At 38.6% G+C, this 20,909-nt stretch overlaps 1 protein-coding gene across 1 annotated transcript in view; it reads left to right on the top strand.

The window, feature by feature from the left end:
• Positions 1–20,909, top strand: part of LOC150105925 (glycogen [starch] synthase-like) — a 193,408-nt gene that overhangs the window by 31,712 nt on the left and 140,787 nt on the right. Inside the window, exon 3 of the mRNA XM_090394592.1 lies at positions 8,560–8,751. Coding sequence (XP_090250718.1) covers positions 8,560–8,751 — 192 coding nt within the window. The remainder of the gene's footprint in view (positions 1–8,559; positions 8,752–20,909) is intronic.

Below are 20,909 nucleotides of genomic sequence, written 5' to 3'. Positions count from 1 at the left end.
GTTATGGTGTGAGTCGCTTGGAGAGACTTCTGCTGGAAAGTAGAGAAGTGAATAGAGAGAATGAATCAGATTGAGAGGGGAGTGATGTGGAAGAGCAGGAGAGTAAGACAGGAGAGATTGAAGAAGTGGAAATGAATGGGGAAGTGAGTGGTATGAGTATAGAAAATGAGAGAATGGGTGTGGAAGAGGAGCAGGGAAATGGGGAGGCTCAGGGTGGACAGGGGTACACAGCGTGAGAAAGGTGGATGCTCCAAGAGGAGGTGTAGGCAGGAAATAATGGGATGACCAAGGATCAAGAGGAAACAGATGGAATTGCAAAGGGTTCTAAAATGAAGAAGCAGAAAGGGAAATGGCCACAGTCCAGCATGGAGAGATCACATCGAGTGAGTGGTATCAGTGGAACTAGCTGTAGATCCAGAAACGAGTTGTTGTGTTTGTATACCAATGCTAGAAGTTTAAGAAACAAGGCAGATGAAGTGGTTGCACTAATTGCGTCTGTGCACCCAGAGTTTGTCGGAATAAGTGAGACATGGTTAGATGAGGACGACATCCTGACAGGAATAGAGATGGAAAGGTATGATGTGTTTCGTGAGGATAGAAGGGGTAAAAAAGGGAGGAGGGGTGCTATTGATGTTAGAGAAAGAGTTATGTCCATATAAGATAGAGATGCAAGAGGGAAATAGTGCCAGTTGTTTTGAGGCAGTATGGTGTGAGATAGAGGTGAATAGAATCAAATACTTGGTGGAATGTTGTTATAGACCTGGTAATGTGGATGGTGGTGATAGTGAAATGTATAGTCAAATAAGCCAAGCAAATAAGAAAAGGGTGATCATTATGGGTGATATTAATTATGGCAATATAGACTGGAATGAAGAGATAGCAACTGAAAGTAAAGAAAATGAGTTTCTTGAGTTTTTGAGGGATAACTACCTGAGACAGTATGTAACAGAGGGCACACGAGGATTAAGGGTCTTGGATTTGGTCATCTCATCAGAGGATGTAATTATAAATGAGGTGTCAAATCATCCACCAATTGGTGAAAGTGACCATCAGGTGATTACCTGGGTGGTTGCCAGCGGTGCAAGGACCCATGTGAGAAAAGGGTATATGTGGAACTACAAGGGGGGGGGTGATTATGAAGAGCTCAGGAGACAGCTTGTGGGTGTAGCATGGAATGAGGAGTTAGCTGGAAAAGAGATCAATGCAGCTTGGGGGATTTTCAAAAACTATCTAGTAGATGCAATGTTTAAATGTATTCCAAGGGTGAGAAGGTTAAATAAGGTAGGTGTGAGATGGATGAATAAAGAGATTAAGCATGCGATACAGAGAAAAAGGGCATTGGGGAGGCAGCATAAGAGAAGTGGAAGTAACCAATTTCATGAGGTCTACAAAGACCAGGCAAGGAGGGTGACTTGGTTGGTGAGAGTAGCTAAAGAGAGGTATGAACAGCAGTTAGCTAATGAAGCCAAAAAGAATCCTAGGGAGTTCTTTCGATATGTAGCCAGCAAAAGAAAGAATGATTATGGAAGGATGACATTGATTGGAGGAAATTGTATAAATACAGCTGTTGCAGAATGTGTGGTGGAGATACTTAATGAGCAGTTGATAAAGATCTTTCAATCTTGTGAATGTGACTTCATGGAGAGATTAAGAGCAGTTGATGATGGGGGGGGGAGACTGACTGTAAGTGAGCAAGAGGTCTTTGGGGAGTTGAGTAAACTAAATGTAAATAAGGCTGTGGGACTTGATAATATATCACTGCATATTCTGAAGGAATGTTCCAGAGAGTTGACACCACCTGCCTTGACATATTTTTTTAATATGAGTCTTGTACTTGGTCAAGTTCCTGAAGAGTGGAAGGAGGGCAAGATTGTGCCACTTCATAAATGGGGATGATTGAACTCAAGCATCAAACTATAGGCCTATCTGTGTGTCAGGTGTTGTGGTTAAGTTGTTGGAGAAGCTTGTGAGGACTAGGATCCAGAGTTGGGTTGACAACAATGGTATAATCTTTGATGGACAGCATGGATTTGCTAAAGGGAGGTCTGTTTTAGTTATCTACTTACTTATTACAATAAAGTGACTGCTTCCTTGGACAGAGGAGAAGGATACACAGTAATATACTTGGATTTCACAAAAGCTTTTGATAGAGTACCTCATGATAAGTTGACAGTCAAACTAGAGGGTTGGATATTAGATTAGTGCATTGGATTGGAGACTGGCTATCTGATAGGTATCAACAAGTTGTGTATGGGGGTGCAATATCCAGGAAAAGGAAAGTCACTAGTGGAGTGTCTCAGGGGTCCGTTTTAGGGCCATTACTGTTTAACTTGTATATTAATGATATTGGCAAAGATTTGGATGGAGATATTCAGTTGTTTGCAGATGATGCAAAGTTGGGGCGAACCATAAAGAGTAGTGAAGATGTTGTGGCCTTGCAATAAGACTTGAATAAATTGAGTGATTGGGCAAGCAAATGGGGATGTGAGTTCAATGTTGCAAAATGTAAGGTTTTAAAATTTGGAAAACAAAGATGGGATGCAGAATTTATGCTTGGTGAGAATATATTGTTGGAAGTAGAGGAAATAAGAGATCTGGGGGTAATAGTGGATAAGGATCTAAAATTTAGGGGACACATCGCCAAAACTGTGAAGACAACACAAAGACTTCTGGGAATGATGCGAAGGACACTGACGTGTTCAAGTAGGGAGATACTTGTTCCATTGTATAAGGCTTTGATTAGACCACACATGGACTATTGTGCCCAGATTTGGTCAGCGGGTTTTCAGAAGAATGAAGACATGTTGGAAAGGGTCCAAAGGCAACTGAATAAGGTAGTTTCTGACCTCTGGAATGTTGGGTATGAGGAAAGATTGAAAAGATGTAATTTGCAGTCTAGTGGAGAGAAGGAAGAGGGGAGATATGATAGAGACCTACAGGTTGGTAAGGGTTGTTATAGGATCAATGGTGGAGAAGTTCTACAGAGAATAGTGGGAGCTCAGGGAAGAACCAGAGGTCACCCCTGGAAACTGTATAAAGAGGGTGTGAGTAGGGGAGTGAGAGGCAGGTTTTTTTCGCGCAGAGTTGTGAGTGATTGGAATGCCTTGCCTGAGAGTGTGGTGTCTGCAAGGAGTTTGAATGTGTTTAAGACACGGTATGATGAGATGTGTGTGTGAGATAAAATGACCTCCTAGATGAGTCTTTGACTCCATGAGGTCTTGTTTAATAATAATAATAATAATAATAATAATAAAATTTAAATTAGGCAGATTTCTGTGAGCAGCTGTAGATTCCAAGAATAGTCTTTCTTTTCTAAATTTACTGCAATGGAGCACGGTGGTCCTTTTCCAATTGATGTTCAGCATTGAATGCAGTAGCTGTAATTTAGTTCTGGAATAGCTACCTATATTAGGTTACTTACTATTATAATAACTGAATTAACTCACGTAAAATATTCTTTATTAGTAGAATTTTCGCCTGAGTATCACAGGCATCATCAGTTCAGTACAAGTACAAAGGCTAATTAAACAATAATTGATATATTCACAAAGTGCCACCTAAGTAGCTAAGGTTAAATTTCCTAAATTTATTTCAACAATAACAATAAAAAAAATTAAATAATTAAATAAAATTTATATATATATATATATATGTATATACAATTACAAAAGTTAAGAAACATTTGCTGATTTATAGAGTACTATCTCCCACAAGAGGGAAAGACATAGACCCTCAGATCTGTTCAGGTTAGTGGGAGTGAAGTAACATTTCAAATGTTTCTTTGTAAAGCTGTTCCATGAGGAACCAACTTTTGTGAATGACTTTTGTCTTGTTCCACTGAACACTATGTTTAGTGTTGATGGCATGCTCTGCAAGTTCAGACTGTTCAGGTTCAAGGTACTGAATATACACCTCATGTTCTTCTAACCGGATTAGAGGATTTTCCTGTTTGTCCGAAATATGATAACCCACAAGAGCAGGGAATCTGGTAGTCACCTGGATAGCTGAGATGTGGGAGCTTGTCCTTTGGAGACGTGAGGAATGTAGAAATTTTTTTCTGATGGGTCGAAAGGCAACACAAATAATTATTTCCTTACTGAAACTATATTAGGCTTGACATCGCCAGCATTCTTTCTTAATCTTTGCTTCCTAAAAGAAATCTGTGATCTTGCTAAATCAGTGACCTCAAGAAACTATCTAAGCAATATAGTCATCACCAGAGCTGATATGGGGAGTGCTGCTGTTAGTCTTAATACCAGTGAATACAGTATAAAAGTGGACATCATTCTCATAGACTGCTTCACCTACCAAATCTCATGAAGATCTCACCAAAATCTCAGATCAAAAAATTCAAAGATCTGTTGAAAAAAGTTTCTTCCTGGCCTCCTAAATCACAAAAAAAATTCAAACCTTCAGTTCTTCCCCCCCCCTTCCTCACTGATCATACCACTTCCTATATAAAAAATCCCTTAAATGACTCCTTTTCATTTATAAAAAAGTTATTCCTACTGGTATTACTGATCTGTTTTCCTTTGCTATCCATTTCTTGATATTTCTCTTGGAAACACAAAATTTATAAACAGATAGAAGGTACCTCTATGGGTTCACCCCCCCTCTTAGCCTCCCCTTACCAGTTTTTTTATGGAATATTTTGAATAACAAGATATGTAGATGGTGTGCTCTACATTTGGCCTCATGGTATCATTAAAACTAACCAAAGAGCATATAACCTGCATTTTCAAATGAGTCCTCTCTTACAACAGAACTTCATATACACCACACCTTCTTATCCAATGGCTACAGCTCCCACAGTATCAAAAAATAATCAATCTTTCCCCTCAATCCTTGACCTTCTCTTCAGAAAGATTTTAGTAATGATATCATCATCCCTATGTTCAAGGAACTTCAGAAAAAATAGCCAGAGTCAAAGAAATACAATCTCTGCAATGCTTTCAAGTCCCACCGAAAGCTTGCTACCCTTATACGTTCTACTAAAGATCAGCTCCCTCCTCTCTCTCTCTCTCTCTCTCTCTCTCTCTCTCTCTCTCTGTGCCGAGTATATAAGGATATATAAGGGTAGTTTCTGCAAGTTGGCCTACTATGAAAAGACAAGAAGATGTGTCAACATCTTCTTGTCTTTTCATGGTAAATCATGGCTTGCAGACCATACTTTTATATGGCTCATAGAATCAATTGGAAAAAGACCACCATGCTCCATTGCAGTAAATTTAGAAGATAAAGACTATTTTTGGAATCTGTTCATGTAAATTTTTTTAGATAAAAAATTTACACAACTTCTTGGAATGGCCTCTTGTTCTTCCCTTCTTACCTTCCACTCTTTTTATAATTCCCTCTGTTGTTAACCTAGTAAAATTAGATCACTAACATAAATGGGTACATTCTGGGTAAATTCCTCACTGCAATATGGCATCACCTGTTGGGGTGGAGATTATTACAACAATCTGTTTCCATTAATATGAATGCAAAACAGAACAATTGGAGCCATAACCACTACTGACTTCGCACATTCAACCAATGATCTATTTGTCATTCATAATATTCTATCACTACAGAAACTATATCTCTATGGTTGTCTATTAGTAAAAAGAACGCTGAAAATTTCTTGGTATATAATGTAGACTATGGATTATGCTGTGGCTGGAACATGCTGGTAGTACCCCAAGGCAAACAAAGAAATTTTTCATAAATCCTTTGAATACCTAGCGACAAATAGCTACAATAAACTCCCAAATGAAATGAAATCTATAACCTCAGCATATGCATTCAGAAAAAGATTGAGAGACTACCTCATGGGACTAAACAATGTTGACAATTACTTTAAACATATAGTGTAAGAGATCATTATAACTCACATATCATATCCAATTAAGGTACAAAAATACTAACTAGTTCATTCAATTAGGAGACTAATATATTAGCATGTGCATCAAATCAAACTGTGTAAGGTGAGCCCTCATAGATACGGTCACTGGACTCGCAACGACTGTTTCGAGCTAATTTAATTCTCTAGTAACCAGTATGTTTGTGCAGTTAGCCTAGTGGCTATGCGTTTTGCAACCATATGCCTTGGGAAGGGGTGTCCTAGGTTCGATTCCCATCGATGACATAAGGAGCTTAAGGATCTTCCTCAGCCATAGCCAGTCTTGGGCATGGACAGCAGGGTTCCCCCCCCCCCCCCCAGTTTATCTGGGGGTTTTAATCCCGCAAGCAGGCAAACTGGCCCTGTGAACACACACACGGATACAGACATGAATATTGCCTTTAGGGGATGCAGCAGAGGAGTGATGAATTGTCTGCATTAATATGCCAGTAACCCCTCATTAGGAGGAACTCAACCCATCCTAGATGGATGAAAAGGATAGGATAGGAGTAACCAGTATGGCTACAGCCCTTCGTTACACATAAATACATAAACTAACTTTATCACTAAAATCAGTAACTTATTATAAACTATAAAAACTATCCAAAATGTATTTTACTCTGCTTGTATACATAAGAAAACTTTTTGTTAATTATAACAAAATAAATAGCCAAAAATAAGTGTAAGTACCAACAGAAATTGATAGTAATACTCGAATTGTATTGTATAATATTGTACAACTTGAATTGTATAATATAAATATCTTGTATACATGATGGAATGATAATAAACTGATAAAATTTAGTTTTAAACAATAATGGTGTTATGGTGAGGTTTAATGTTACCTATTTATTTACAAATATCTCCTTTTCTGGTACTTTAAATTTATTGAAAAATGTACCCTCCTCAACATTATTGACCTCTTTAATTTTGCCATCCATACTGATCTCTTAGAAGGATACTTTATATAAACAAATAGAAAGTACAGGAGTTTTCCCCTCTACCCTCTTCCTCTGGCCAATTTCTGGATGGAGCATTTTGAAAAAACATACTCTTGATACTGCCATTCTCAAACCTGTTTGGCTAAGATATATTGATGATCTGCTCTCTATTTGGACAGATGGCTCAGAGACTTTCTTGCTCCACTTTGAGAGCCAGCACTGCAGAATTTCACATCACGTCTATGCAATGCCATCCTTTCTTCCTCATTTTACAGAAAACCACCAACACAAGTAGATACATACATAAACTTTCCCATTATTCTACATCTCAACAATATATCATCAAAACCCTTGTCAGTGATGCCTACAATTAATTACAAAGCAAAGGATGACTAGTATGGTAAGAGAGACCAACCAGATTATAAGAGAAAATTTGCAAGTAGGCCAAAGTAAATCCAAAAGACAATATATCATCAAAACCCTTGTCAGTGAACCCTACAATTAATTATGAGTCAAGAAGGGTGACTCATAATTACTCATAGTAAGAGAGACCAACCAGCTGATGTGAGAATTGAGGTAGATAAACAGAAGGTACTTAGCATATTGAACAATATCGACATGAATACAGTAGTGGAAATATGTAAGAGACTGTGTGCAAATATGCAAGAGAATTAGCAGTGGTTCTGATGAAGTTGTTTAATCTAAGTCGTCTCAACTCTGACAAGGTGACTGTAAGAAAGAAGTGGCAAATTACAGACCGATTATCCCAGGAGTGGTGGGTAAAGCATTGGAAAAGTTGGTAAAGGCAGAATCCAGAAATGGGTGGATAAGAATAGGATACTCTGTGGTAGGCAGCATAGTTTTGTAAATGGTAGGTCCTGCCTTTTTAATTTACTCCCATTTTATAATAAAATGGCTACACCATGATACTGCTAGACTTTGCAAAATCTAGCAGTATCATGCAGTTTTCCATATAGTATTCTGTCAAATTTTCCATTTGACAGAATACTGTCTGGAAAACTATTACAAAAAGTTGGAGCAAATGGGAACAGAAATGAAGCTGGCAGCATGGATAGAGGTGTTGTCTGCTATCATTAACACCACTTCCCTTCCTCTATTCACTTTGCTATCCTTGCAGAAAATTCTACATCACTCCATTTATATTAATGACAGAATATCATTCTCAGACAACTAAGTTTCACAGTGTACCTTATTTAATATATTGGAAAATGAATATCTGGACTCTTTGTAAGTGTCATGTAATAATGATAATTATAATTTTCAACTAAAGATACTGTATATCATGCCATTCCATCTCCAGCCATCTTCTGGTACATGTTGGTTCAGTGACTTATTTTGACAGTAATCTGGACTCCGATAAACCTAATTTCTGCTATGACAGAATGCTTAATCTTATATCCTTAGACTGTTGTGTCTGTTAATCCCCCCATGTTCTCTAGTCAATCTGCCCATTTTATGGGAAAGCACATTAAGTTTCTAGGAAGAAAACCATGCCACAGTTTTATCTTCGATTGAAAAGTCCTTATAAATGTTTCATGCATCCAAAATAGTATTTGAACTTAAGTCTCTCCAACCAAACTGATTCTCCTCCAGAGGTGATTTCTGTATTTTTATTGAGATTTCAATGTGTTTCATATTGTATGTTTATTGATTCATAATGAACATTTATTATGAACATTGTTTTATATTATGTAATGATTATTACATAATTTTCAGGTAGTATTTGGACGATGGCTAATTGATGGGTATCCTGGTGTTCTGCTTTTGGATGTGGACTCAGCATCTATGAAACACAGGGAGTGGAAAGATGATTTCTGGAATAGATTTCAATTTTCAATGTTCCAGGATGATAAAGATGCTAATGATGCTCTATATTTTGGCTACCTAGTGTTCTGGTTTTTAGATAAAGTAAGAACTAGATTTCTTTGTTTTATAAATTGTTTCTCTGAATACGAGTGTACTTCAGTGGTTGTTTTTTGGAAGTTAGTTGCTGTCGCGATATAATATATTTTGGTACCGTCGGAATCGAATGCGTAACGGTGGAAGACAAAACGAAGCTAAGTTACTGTATTTAGTTATATTTCATTTTATTTAATTATATTTAGTACTTAAATGTTCTGATGTTTGTACTTTTTTTCCCTCTTATTTATTAATTGAATAATTATTAAAGATTACGCTACTCGGTAGTAAGGAATGATGGTGGATTCAGCAGCAGTCGCAAGTGGCGTAACGCCAAGTCCTCCGCCATTTAAGAACTCAATTATTAGCAATATCATAAGGGACTTTGTGGCATGCAGTACTTGCAGCATGTATGCGTCTCTGGAATTACATATGTGGCTTGTTAAAGAGAGTGGAGAGCGTATGTGCGCAAAATGCAGGCAGTTGGAGGAAATAAGTACATTAGATATATCGATATCCGACTTTGTTGCTCCGGGAACGGGGAATTGCAGGAAGACAAGTAGTATGATAGGAGAGAATGAGAAAATAATAGTTGATAGTGTGGAAGGTGTGAGTGACTGTGGAAGTTTAAGAGATGGTTTTGTTTGGGAGAGTGAATTTAGATTAAGAGTGACTGACCTGCAGAGGGAGATAGATGAGTTGAAAGAGGAGGTGGAATGTCTTGTGAATGAGAGCAGAAGTATGAAAGATAAGATTAGGAGAATGGAAGAGATAAATGCAAGGCGAATCAGAGTAGGAGAGAGAGAGAATTTAGGGAGTATGAGTGAGAGGTATGGGGGTGCTAGAAGAGGAGAGAATGGAAACAGTAGAAGAGAGAGGTATGGGAATGAAAGAAGAGGAGAGAATGGAAACAATAGGAGCGAGGGAATGGTAAGAGGTATAATGTATGGGGACTCAATGATCCGTGGTGTTCAAGATAGGATGCGTGAGGAGTGTTTGCCAGGAGGAACAATAGAAAGGGTGGATGAGATGATTGGACCTGCCTTTCACCTCTCTTAATTGGCTATGGCAATTAAGAGAGGTGAAAGGGTGGATGAGATGATTGTGATGGTAGGAACGAATGACTTGAGTGGTAATGTAAGTCAGGCAGCGAGAGATATCAGATTTTTGCTTGAGACTGTATGGAAGAAGACAGAGAGAGGAAAAATAGTGTGCGTGTTGCCTAGGTATGATAATGATGAGCTGAGCAGAAGAGCGGTGATATTGAATGGCATAATAGCGAGAATGTGCGACAAGAGAGGACTGGTATACTGGTATATGTGATTGCTTGGAGTGCGTTTGAGGAAAGAGAGGAGTTGTATGCGAGAGACCGTTTACATTTGAATAAGGAAGGACGTAGGCATCTGGAGAGATTGCTGTTCTGAACGAGTCAGTGTGTCCCAGGGAGGATGATAGCAGGGGTGGCCTCTTGTGGGAATGGATACTTGGGAGAAGGGAGACAATGTCAGGTAACACTGAGCCCAGTGGAGTCTAGAAGGGATAATGCTGGGTATAGAAACAATGGCATTTATATGCTTTATACTAATGCCAGGAGTATCCGGAATAAGGGAGAGGAATTGTTGGTGCAGATAGCATCAGCCTGGCCAAAAATTATTGCGATCACTGAGACGTGGTTGACAGAAGGGGATATAACTACAGGAATAGAAGTCGCTGGGTATAGCATTTTTCGTCAGGATAGGAGGGGAAAGCGTGGTGGTGGGGTGCTGATTATGATAAGTGATGACCTATGTCCTCTAAGAGTGGAGAATTTGGAAAGAAGTGAGACAAATGATTTTTAGAGCGTATGGTGTGAGGTAGAGGTAGGCAAGACAGGATATTTAGTGGGGTGTTGCTACAGACCCAGGAGCACAGAGGATGGTGACCAGGAGATGTTTAGACAGCTAAGTTTGGCAAGTGCAAGAAGAATGATTGTTATGGGAGATTTTAACTTCAGTAGTATAAATTGGAGAGAGGAAGTTGCATGTAGCAATAGGGGAATGGGATTTCTAGAATTCTTGAAGGACAAATGTCTTAGGCAACATGTAACAGAGGGAACAAGAGGTTCAAAAGTTTTGGATTTGGTTATAGCATCAGAAGAGTTGATAATAACTGAGTTGACGTCTCTCCCACCAGTTGGAGAGAGTGACCATATGGTGTTGACTTGGAAAATGAATAGACATGCAGGAGTATCAAAGAGATGGGAACTTATGTGGGATTATAAGGCAGGTGATTATAATAGTCTTAGACGTCAACTTCGGGAAGTTTCATGGAGGGAGGAATTGGAAGGCCGGGATATCACCAGTGCATGGGAAATTGTGAAAGAATATTTGTTATCAGCAATGGTAAGTTGTATACCACGAGTGAAGAAGAGGACGCAATTTGGAGTAAAGTGGATGACAAACAATATTAAACAGGAATTGCATGCGAAAAAGAGGCTATGGAAGAGATATAAGGAGACAGGTGAAGAGATGCATGAGGAATATAAGACACAGGCCAGAAGAGTGACTTGTGTGGTAAGGAAAGCGAAACTGGAATATGAGAGGAGATTGGCCCTAAGATCCAAAGAAAATCCTAGGGAATTTTTTAGCTATGTGGCCAGTAGGAGGAGAAATGACTGTGGAAGAATGATATTGTGGGATAAAAATGGGAATAGAGTGACTGATGCAGAGGACATAGTGGAATTGTTCAATGAACACTTTATTGGAGTATTTCATCCTAGAGGAGTCAGTTTTAATGCTATAGGGATAGGACTGGTTCGAGGTCTGGAGGTACAGGAGGAGAGTGTGTTTCAGATACTGAGTACTCTGGATGTCAGTAAAGCTGTGGGACTGGATGGTATTTCGCCACGAGTTTTGAGAGAATGTGCTAGGGAATTGACAGTACCTTTAACGTGGCTTTTCAATGAAAGTCTGGCTTTGGCAAAGGTGCCCAGGGAATGGAAGGAAGGTAAGATAGTGCCATTGCATAAGGGTGGTAACAGACTGGAAGTGTCTAATTATAGGCCAGTCTGTGTGTCATCAGTAGTTATTAAGATCTTGAAGAAAGTAGTGAGGGACCGTATACAGCATTGGGCAGATGAGGGTAATGTTATCTGTGAGAATCAACATGGATTTGTGAAAGGATGCTCTTGTTTTAGCAATATGCTAGCCTTTTATAATAAAGATACAAGAACATTAGATGAGGGAAAAGCATATACTGCAATTTTCTTAGACTTGGCGAAGGCATTTGACAGGGTGCCACATGATAAGCTGATATTTAAGCTGCAGCACATGGGTCTGGATGTCAGATTGGTCAACTGGATTCAGGATTGGCTGTCTGATAGGTATCAGAGAGTTGTGTATGGTGGAGCAGTTTCCAGGAGGCAGAGGGTTACAAGTGGGGTCCCACAGGGCTCAGTACTAGGACCTATATTGTTTAACCTTTATATCAATGACATAGCTAGTGGATTGCAGGGGGATATTCAGTTGTTTGCGGATGATGCGAAGCTGGGAAGGATTATTAGTAATAGTGCAGATGTGGCAGCCCTGCAAGAGGATTTAAATAAGCTAGATAGATGGGCAAATGAATGGGGTTTCAGTTTAATGCAGCAAAATGTAAGGTCTTGAGGTTTGGGAAACATCGATGGGATGCTGCACACTCTATGGGAGGAGTTAAACTGGAGGAAGTAGGAGAGACAAGAGATCTGGTTTTGATGATTGATAGAAACCTGAAATTTAGGGGACATATTGCAAAGGTGGTGAAAGTAACACAGAGGATTGCTGCTATTATGAGAAGGACACTGACCTGCAGAGATAAGAGGGTTATCATTCCGTTGTATAAGTCTCTGATCAGACCACACTTGGACTATTGTTCTCAGATTTGGTCCCCAGGATTTGAAGGGGATAAATTAACTGTGGAAAGGATACAAAGACGGATGACAAAGATGGTTTCAGGACTGTACAAAGATAGTTATGAAGATCGGCTTAGAGAATGTGGACTGCAGAGTTTGGTGGATAGAAGAAGGAGAGGTGATATGATTGAGACTTTTAAACTGTTGAGAGGTGGTTACAGGGTTGACACTGGGGAGTTCTTTTGCTTGGTTGATCAGCGGGAAGGAGTGATGACAAGAGGCCATCCCTGGAAGTTACGAAAGGAAACTGTGAGCAAGAAGCTAAGGAGTGGTTTCTTTGTGTGGAGGGTGGTTGAGCCGTGGAATGCATTGCCTGATGGAGTGGTGGGAGCGAGTACGGTTAGTGAGTTTAAAGAGTGGTATGATAGACTTTGTGTTTCTCGGGGGGGGGGACCTCCCCTCGATGAGTCTTGACAGACTTTATGTCTTAGGAAGGACCTCCCTCGATGAGTCTTTTGACTCCTTGGAGGCCTGAATAATAATAATAATAATAATAATAATAATATATATATATATATATATATATATATATATATATATATATATATATATATATATATATATGTAGAAAGTATTTTACCTTGGGTATAATAAATGTTAAGAATACCAAGCAATTTTTAAACCTGGTTTTACTCCATTTCCCAAGTAAGCAAACAGACAAATAAGTGAAGTTTGCACCTGCAAGTGATGCAAGTCTAGCTGATCCTACAGGTAGTGCAGGACCAGAGCAACTCGTGGTAAAGGTGGCATAAGCTCCAATCACTAATCTTTATATTTACCCTTAATGCCAAAACACATCTTCAAGGAGGAGATGTATGATGTTTTGTATTAAAGGCAAGAGGCCACTACCCAGACCGGTTTCGACCTTTATTGAGGTCCCATCAGTGGGAGCTAGGCTAGAAATATCAAGATTTAGTAATACAGAGCTCATATAAGTATTTTACCAGAACAAGTTGCCATAAGGTGTTTTAACCTTATTAAATAAGAATCTCTGGAGGAGATATAAATGTAGAAAGTATCCAGGTTTAAAAATTGCTTGGTATTCTTAACATTTATTATACCCAAGGTAAAATACTTTCTACATTTATATCTCCTCCTGAGATTCTTATTTAATAAGGTTAAAACACCTTATGGCAACTTGTTCTGGTAAAATACTTATATGAGCTCTGTATTACTAAATCTTGATATTTCTAGCCTAGCTCCCACTGATGAGACCTCAATAAAGGTCGAAACCGGTCTGGGTAGTGGCCTCTTGCCTTTAATACAAAACATCATACATCTCCTCCTTGAAGATGTGTTTTGGCATTAAGGGTAAATATAAAGATTAGTGATCGGAGCTTATGCCACCTTTACCACGAGTTGCCCTGGTCCTGCACTACCTGTAGGATCAGCTAGACTTGCATCACTTGCAGGTGCAAACTTGACTTATTTGTCTGTTTGCTTACAACCAGATTTAAAAATTGCTTGGTATTCTTAACATATATATATATATATATATATATATATATATAGAAAGTATTTTACCTTGGGTATAATAAATGTTAAAGTTACCAAGCTATTTTAAACGTGGTTTTACTCCATTTCCCAAGTAAGCAAACAGACAAAAAGTCAAGTTTGTGCCTGCTAGTGTTGCAAGTCTAGCTGATCCTACAGGTAGTGCAAGACCAAGGCAACTCATGGTAAAAGTAGTATAAGCTCTGATCACTAATCTTAATATTTACCCTTAATGCAAAGCACATCTCCTAGAGGAGATGTATGATGCTTTGTATTAAAGGCAAGGGCCACTACCCAGACCGGTTTCAACCTTTATTGAGGGCTCATCAGTGGGAGCCATGCTAGAAATACCAAGATTTTAGTAATACAGAGCTCATAAGTATTTTACCAGAACAAGTTACCATAAGGTGTTTTAACCTTATTAAATAAAAATCTCAGGAGGAGATAAGGTTAAAACACCTTATGGTAACTTGTTCTGGTAAAATACTTATGAGCTCTGTATTACTAAAATCTTGGTATTTCTAGCCTGGCTCCCACTGATGAGACCTCAATAAAGGTCGAAACCGGTCTGGGTAGTGGCCCCCTTGCCTTTAATACAAAGCATCATACATCTCCTCCAGGAGATGTGCTTTGCATTAAGGGTAAATATTAAAATTAGTGATCAGAGCTTATTCGTCTTTTACCATGAGTTGCCTTGGTCTTGCACTACGTGCAGGGTCAGCTAGACTTGCAACACTTGCAGGTGCAAACTTGACTTGTTTGTCTGTTTGCTTACTTGGATAATGGAGTAAAACCAGGTTTAAAATAGCTCGGTAACTTTAACACACACACACACACACACACACACACACATATATATATATATATATATATATATATAAGTTAATATATATTATTAACTATATATATATATATATATAGTTAATAATTATATACTTAATTATGTGATGTTAAAGTTCAACTCAATTCCTTTTACCAAAAAAAAAAAAAAACATATATGTTAAAAAGTTTTTTTACCTTGGGCGTACTATACATTAAACATACCAAGAAATTTTATAAACTTGGTTTTAATCTTTTTTTTTCCAAGTAAGCTAAGTTTGCGAGTGAAGTATTTCAGGTCTGAGGCAGTTCATGGTAAAGGTGGCATAAGCTCTGATCACTTGCCTAAGTATCCCATAATACGAAGCACACATATCCTTACGGACATGTATGCTATGTATTATGAGAAGGGTCACTACCCAGACCAGTTTCCCTGTATTAAGTACAGGGTTACCTCTCCAAAAACTCATGAGATCCCAGGATCACCCAACAATGAGTAACCCTAAGGATCAAAACTCAGCATTGTTCCCCTCACTAACAGGCTCACCCTGTCACTGAAAAGAGCTCTCAGTGTTTGGCTCTACCCAGTGACATGCTCACCCCACCACCAAGCAGAACCGCTCATATTTCATCTGAGGGGTAACAGCAATAGCCATGCCTCAGTTAACTTCATGGGCTACAGCATTGCCATCCATTACCATTCTACCTGGGTAACAGCAACAGTCAAGCCTCAGTACTTCATTGGCTACAGCATTACCATCCATCACCCAAGCTTACGACTGGTTTCAACCGTTAGGAATCTTGTCAGTGGGAGCCAGACCTAGAGATGGTGATACTAAGGTTGAAGTAATGCAGAACTTATATTTACCTATACGAGTTGCCATAAGGTGCTTTGACCTTATTAAATAAAAATCTCCGGATGAGAGAAAGATGTAAAAAAGTTTTTTACCTTGGATGTACTATACATTAAAGATACCAAGAAATTTTATAAACTTGGTTTTAATCCTTTTTTCCCCAAATAAGCTAAGTTTGCACCTGAAGTATTTTCAGGTCTGAGGCAACTCGTGGTAAAGGTGGCTCTTCACATAATACATAGCATTATACATGTCCTTAAGGATATGTGCTTTGTATTATGGGATACTTAAGCAAGTGATCAGAGCTTATGCCACCTTTTACCAAAAGCAAATGCATCAGAGGAGTTGTCTGTAACCAAGGCAACGATACTGTCACCAATTTGCAAGGAAGATCATGTCATCTTCACCTGGAAACTTCACAGTCACTCTCACAGTCACAATAGTTATTGTGTGAATAATGGACCTCTCATGATGTCTTCTGACTCTAAGGAAGTACCTTTATTATTATTATTATACAGTACTTCCATAGAGTCAGAAGATATCATGAGAGGTCCATTATTTGCACAATAACTATCATACATCTCCTTAAACTCATTCACTGATGAAGCAGTCACAACCACCTCTGGCAACCCATTCCTCCTATTGATCACCCCCAAGCAAAAATCTATTCCTAACACTCTTGCTAACCACATTCATTTTAGAAATTATGGACTTTGCAACCATGTTATAAATAATTCTTTTAATTTCCTGACGTTTCGATCTTCATATTAAGATCATCGTCTGGAGTATATACAAATATACAAGGACAAGCTGAGTTACATTACACACAGTAAGCTAAAGAAACAATGATTTGATCACCGGTTATTCTACTGGCATGACCTCTAGTGAAAAAAAAAATTAATTAATTAGAAACTACATCAAAGCTAAATTCTATTTAAGATAACATGAGAAAAACATCTTTCTTATAGATAGTCTTCTTTCAATAACAGTGATGTCCTATTTTTAACATTATAATTGTTATTTTTGATTTATGATTCTGGATTATCTACAATCCTGTTTATAGAGAGAAATTTCTCTTAGAGAGAAAGGTTCCATAGGTAGAATATGTGCCTTCCATGCTTGGGATTTTTAGACCATCATTGTTCAGATTGGGGTGGTTGATAAGAATCTCACAGGCTTCCTTAAATTTGCATTCATACCATGTTTTGGTGTGATGTAAACAACTGGTGCTTTTCCAGTTTAGACCATTTTTAGACCATCATTATTGTTCAGATTGGGGTGGTTAATAAGAATCTCACAGGCTTCCTTAAATTTGAGTTTAATGTAAACAACTGGAAAAGCACCAGTTGTTTACATCACACCAAAACATTGTATGAATGCAAATTTAAGGAAGGAGTCACCAGTAGAGGTTGTGTAAAAGTGTGGTTAGCAAGCTTAATATGAAGATCGAAACGTCGGGAAATTAAAAGAGTTATTTATAACACAGTTGTAAAGTCCATAATTTCTAAAATGAATGCTGATCATCATGCAACACTAAAAGAAAGGAGCTTGCTAACCACACTCTTACACAATTTCTACTTGTGACCCCCCCCCCCCCCTTCTTGCCATGTACTGAAAAAAAAAGTCTTCTGTATCAGTCTTATAAAACTTCTTTAATAAATTAAATGTTTCTATCATGTCTCCTCTTTTTTGCCTATCAGCTAATTTTTGAATCCCACAGACCATCAATCTATTCTCATACTGAGCATTCCACAGATCTACCACAATCTTTGTCACTCACCTCTGGATCCTCTCCACCACTTCTTCATCCCCACAAAATCCAGAGTCCAGATCTGTATGCAGTAGTTCAGATGCAGCCTTATACAGCATAACAATAACCTCTCTATCTCTGCTTGTTAGTGTGTTCTTCAACAACCATGTAATCTGATATGCTGTTTTGATTACATTCGCAACATGTTCTCCAAACCTATCCACAATCATCCTCAAGTCCCTGGCCTCATCAGTTTCTTACAGTTCAGTTTTATCAATATAGTACACAACTGGTGATCTCTTTCCAAAGAGCATCACCTTACTCTTGGCCAGATTAAATTGCCATTTATCTTTGTACAATGTGCTAGTCTATTTAAGTCGTCCTGCAGCATCTCTGCATCACCTTCATTTACCATTGCTCTTTCCAGTTTAGCATCATCAGCAAACTGAATATTTTCTGCCATATCATTTCCTATATCACTGATATACAAATTAAACAACAGAGGACCATATACTGAGCCCTCTGGTACATCACTGGTCATTTGCCTTCTCCTGAATTCAACTCCTCCATAAGCCAATGGACACAGATATCAAAGATATAAAGAGATCCCTCCCATTTGCTCTAATTTATGCAATAGAGTTCTATGTGGAATCTTGTCAAATGCTTTTGTAAAGTCTAGCAATATCACTGAGTAACAATTTCCGTTATCCAACTTTACTATAAAAAGTAAGGAAATTACTAAGCCAAGACCTACACTTCACAAAACCATGTTGTCCATTATAGGGTATCATATTCCTATCTGCACAGTCCTGAATTCTGTCTTTTGCCAATTTCTGCAATACCTTAACCACCATTCTTGAGATGCTGATTAGCCTATACTTTGCTACTTCTGTCTTCGAGTCCCCTTTATGTAGTGGACTATTTTGCCTTCTTTTCATTGACACCACTCCATTGACACCTTCCCTGTACTGAGGCTTAAATTTAACATCTTGGTCAGAGGAGCTGAAAATTCCTTTGTACATTCTCATACATATGCCGATATGCCATCTAATCCCATGGCTGTGTTCATATTGAGATCCTGGAATATTTTAAGCCCCTCCATTTCTTCAACCTCTATTCTCCTATTAGTGAATGTTACATCTAGCATTGTAATATCGCCACCTAGATGGTATTCCTATAAAATACTCACTCAGTAATTTAACTATTTGTATTGGTTCTATTACCTCCCAACTATCACCAGTTTTTAGTCATCCTTCCATTCTTATCTTTCCAACAGCATACTTTCACTAAGTGACCCTGAGCCTGTTCAGCTTGTTGTTCAGCTGGTTTGCATGTTTTGCTGTTTGGAATATGTTAAATCTTTTTCACCAATTGGGAATTCCAGTTTATAATCCTATCACTCAGTCAAATTATCAACAGAACATGCATGAATGTTAGTTAGAATTAGTAATGAGATGGCAGCAGTAGCCTGCTATATCTTTATCTTACTTTCATGCATGCATACCAGGTTGAACCCATACATCTATCTTTTTGAAATTATGAAGTTAGAGACCAAATTCCAACCGATTAAAAAAAAAAAAATAGGACTACAGGGTGCCACATGTTTTCTCTATTTAGGGGCAAAAAAAGAGAAAAAGAGAGGATCTGTCTGCTAATCTATATATGTGATATATATACAAGGTGGTATCAAAAAGTTTCGAGACTAGCTCTGTTTACGAGAAATTACTTTATTTATCTATGTTTACACACTATCACCTTCAAAATAGTCCCCTTGCATATCAGTACAGCGCTCCCAGCGTTGGAAGAAGACTTCCAGGACACATTCCACTTCTGGAATGTGTCCTGGAAGTCTTCTTTTTGATGCATGTCAAGCACCTTCTGCGATTCACTCTGGATCTCCGCAATGGTGTCAAAACAGTGACCTTTGAGCTGGATCTTCATCTTCAGGAAGAGGGCGAAGTCTGCAGGAGCCAAATCTGGCGAGTAGGGTGGGTGCGGAAGTGAGATCAGTTTCTGGCGAGAAACTCACGTGTGAGGAGAGCTCGGTGACAGGATGCATTGTCGTCGTGGAGCATCCAGTTTTTCGCACACTACAGATCTGGTCGCTTTCACCAAATGTTCTCCCTCAGATGCCTTAAAACCTGGCAGTAGAACTCTCTATTGACGGTCTGGCCCCTGAGGACGAATTCTCGATGCACAATAGCGAATGTCAAAAAAGACGATGAGCATGCACTTGGTCGAGCTGCGGACCTGCCTCGCCTTTTTCGGTCGTAGAGATGATGGGCTTTTCCACTGTGAAGGCTGTTGCTTTGTCTCAGGGTCATATCCGTACACCCAAGTTTCATCACCAGTAATGATCCTTGACATGAATTGCCAGTTTCATCAGAATTTCACGTTTGCTCTTCATTCCAACTTGCTGTCCATGATGAAATTGCAGATGTGATAACGCAAGTGGTCAGAATAGCATCAGTTGCACAGCTCCCGATGTACACAGGACGATGTCTTTTGGCACACTAACTTATGAAGGTAGGTGCTCCCTATGACTGCGTATTCAGCCTAGTGGTGCCATCTGTTGGCGTGTTACAAACCTAGTCACGAAACTTTTTGATACCACCTTGTATTAAATGCTTAACACTAGGTCAAGTGGATAGCATATCCACTTCCCTATAGGACAGCTTGCAGGTTCAAATTCTGCTGTGTCAAGGATGTTCGGAATTTCTATAGGTTGTAGATGTTGTTACATAAGACACCAATTTTATTGGAGGCCAGACATACTTTGGAAAAAAAGTTTGGTCTTTAGAGCAGAGTTCCAGATTATTTAAACATTATTCCTCCAAATGTGCATGAGGATGTTTAACCTTTTGTAGCCAGTATTCACACACACACACACACACACACACACACGCACGCACGCACGCACGCACGCACACACACACACACAAATATATGTATATATGTATGTATATATATATTTGTGTGTGTGTGTGTTTATATATATTATTATTATTATTATATATAATAATAATAAATATATATATATATATATTTATTATTATTATTTTATTATTATTATTATTATTATTATTATTATTATTACATGATACCTCCAGGGAGTCCAAAGACTCATCGAGGGAGGGCATCCACTACACAACTCTCCATCTCCACCACTCAGTCCATCAACTTCAACTAACCAAAACTACACCAACACCATCTACCACCACCAGTATTTCCACAGACAATCAAAAATCCATGCCCACGGCAGGATTCGAACCTGCAGCTTTTTGGCTGCAGAGTGAATACGCTAACCACTCAGCCAACCAGG

This window comes from Typopeltis vanoorti, chromosome 6, assembly GCF_054136105.1.
Source record: "Typopeltis vanoorti isolate ZY-2024b chromosome 6, IOZ_Tvanoo_1.0, whole genome shotgun sequence".
Taxonomy (NCBI): Eukaryota; Metazoa; Arthropoda; class Arachnida; order Uropygi; family Thelyphonidae; genus Typopeltis; species Typopeltis vanoorti.
The sequence above is the reverse complement of the archived record's forward strand: the minus strand, read 5'-3'. Positions and strand labels throughout refer to the sequence as shown.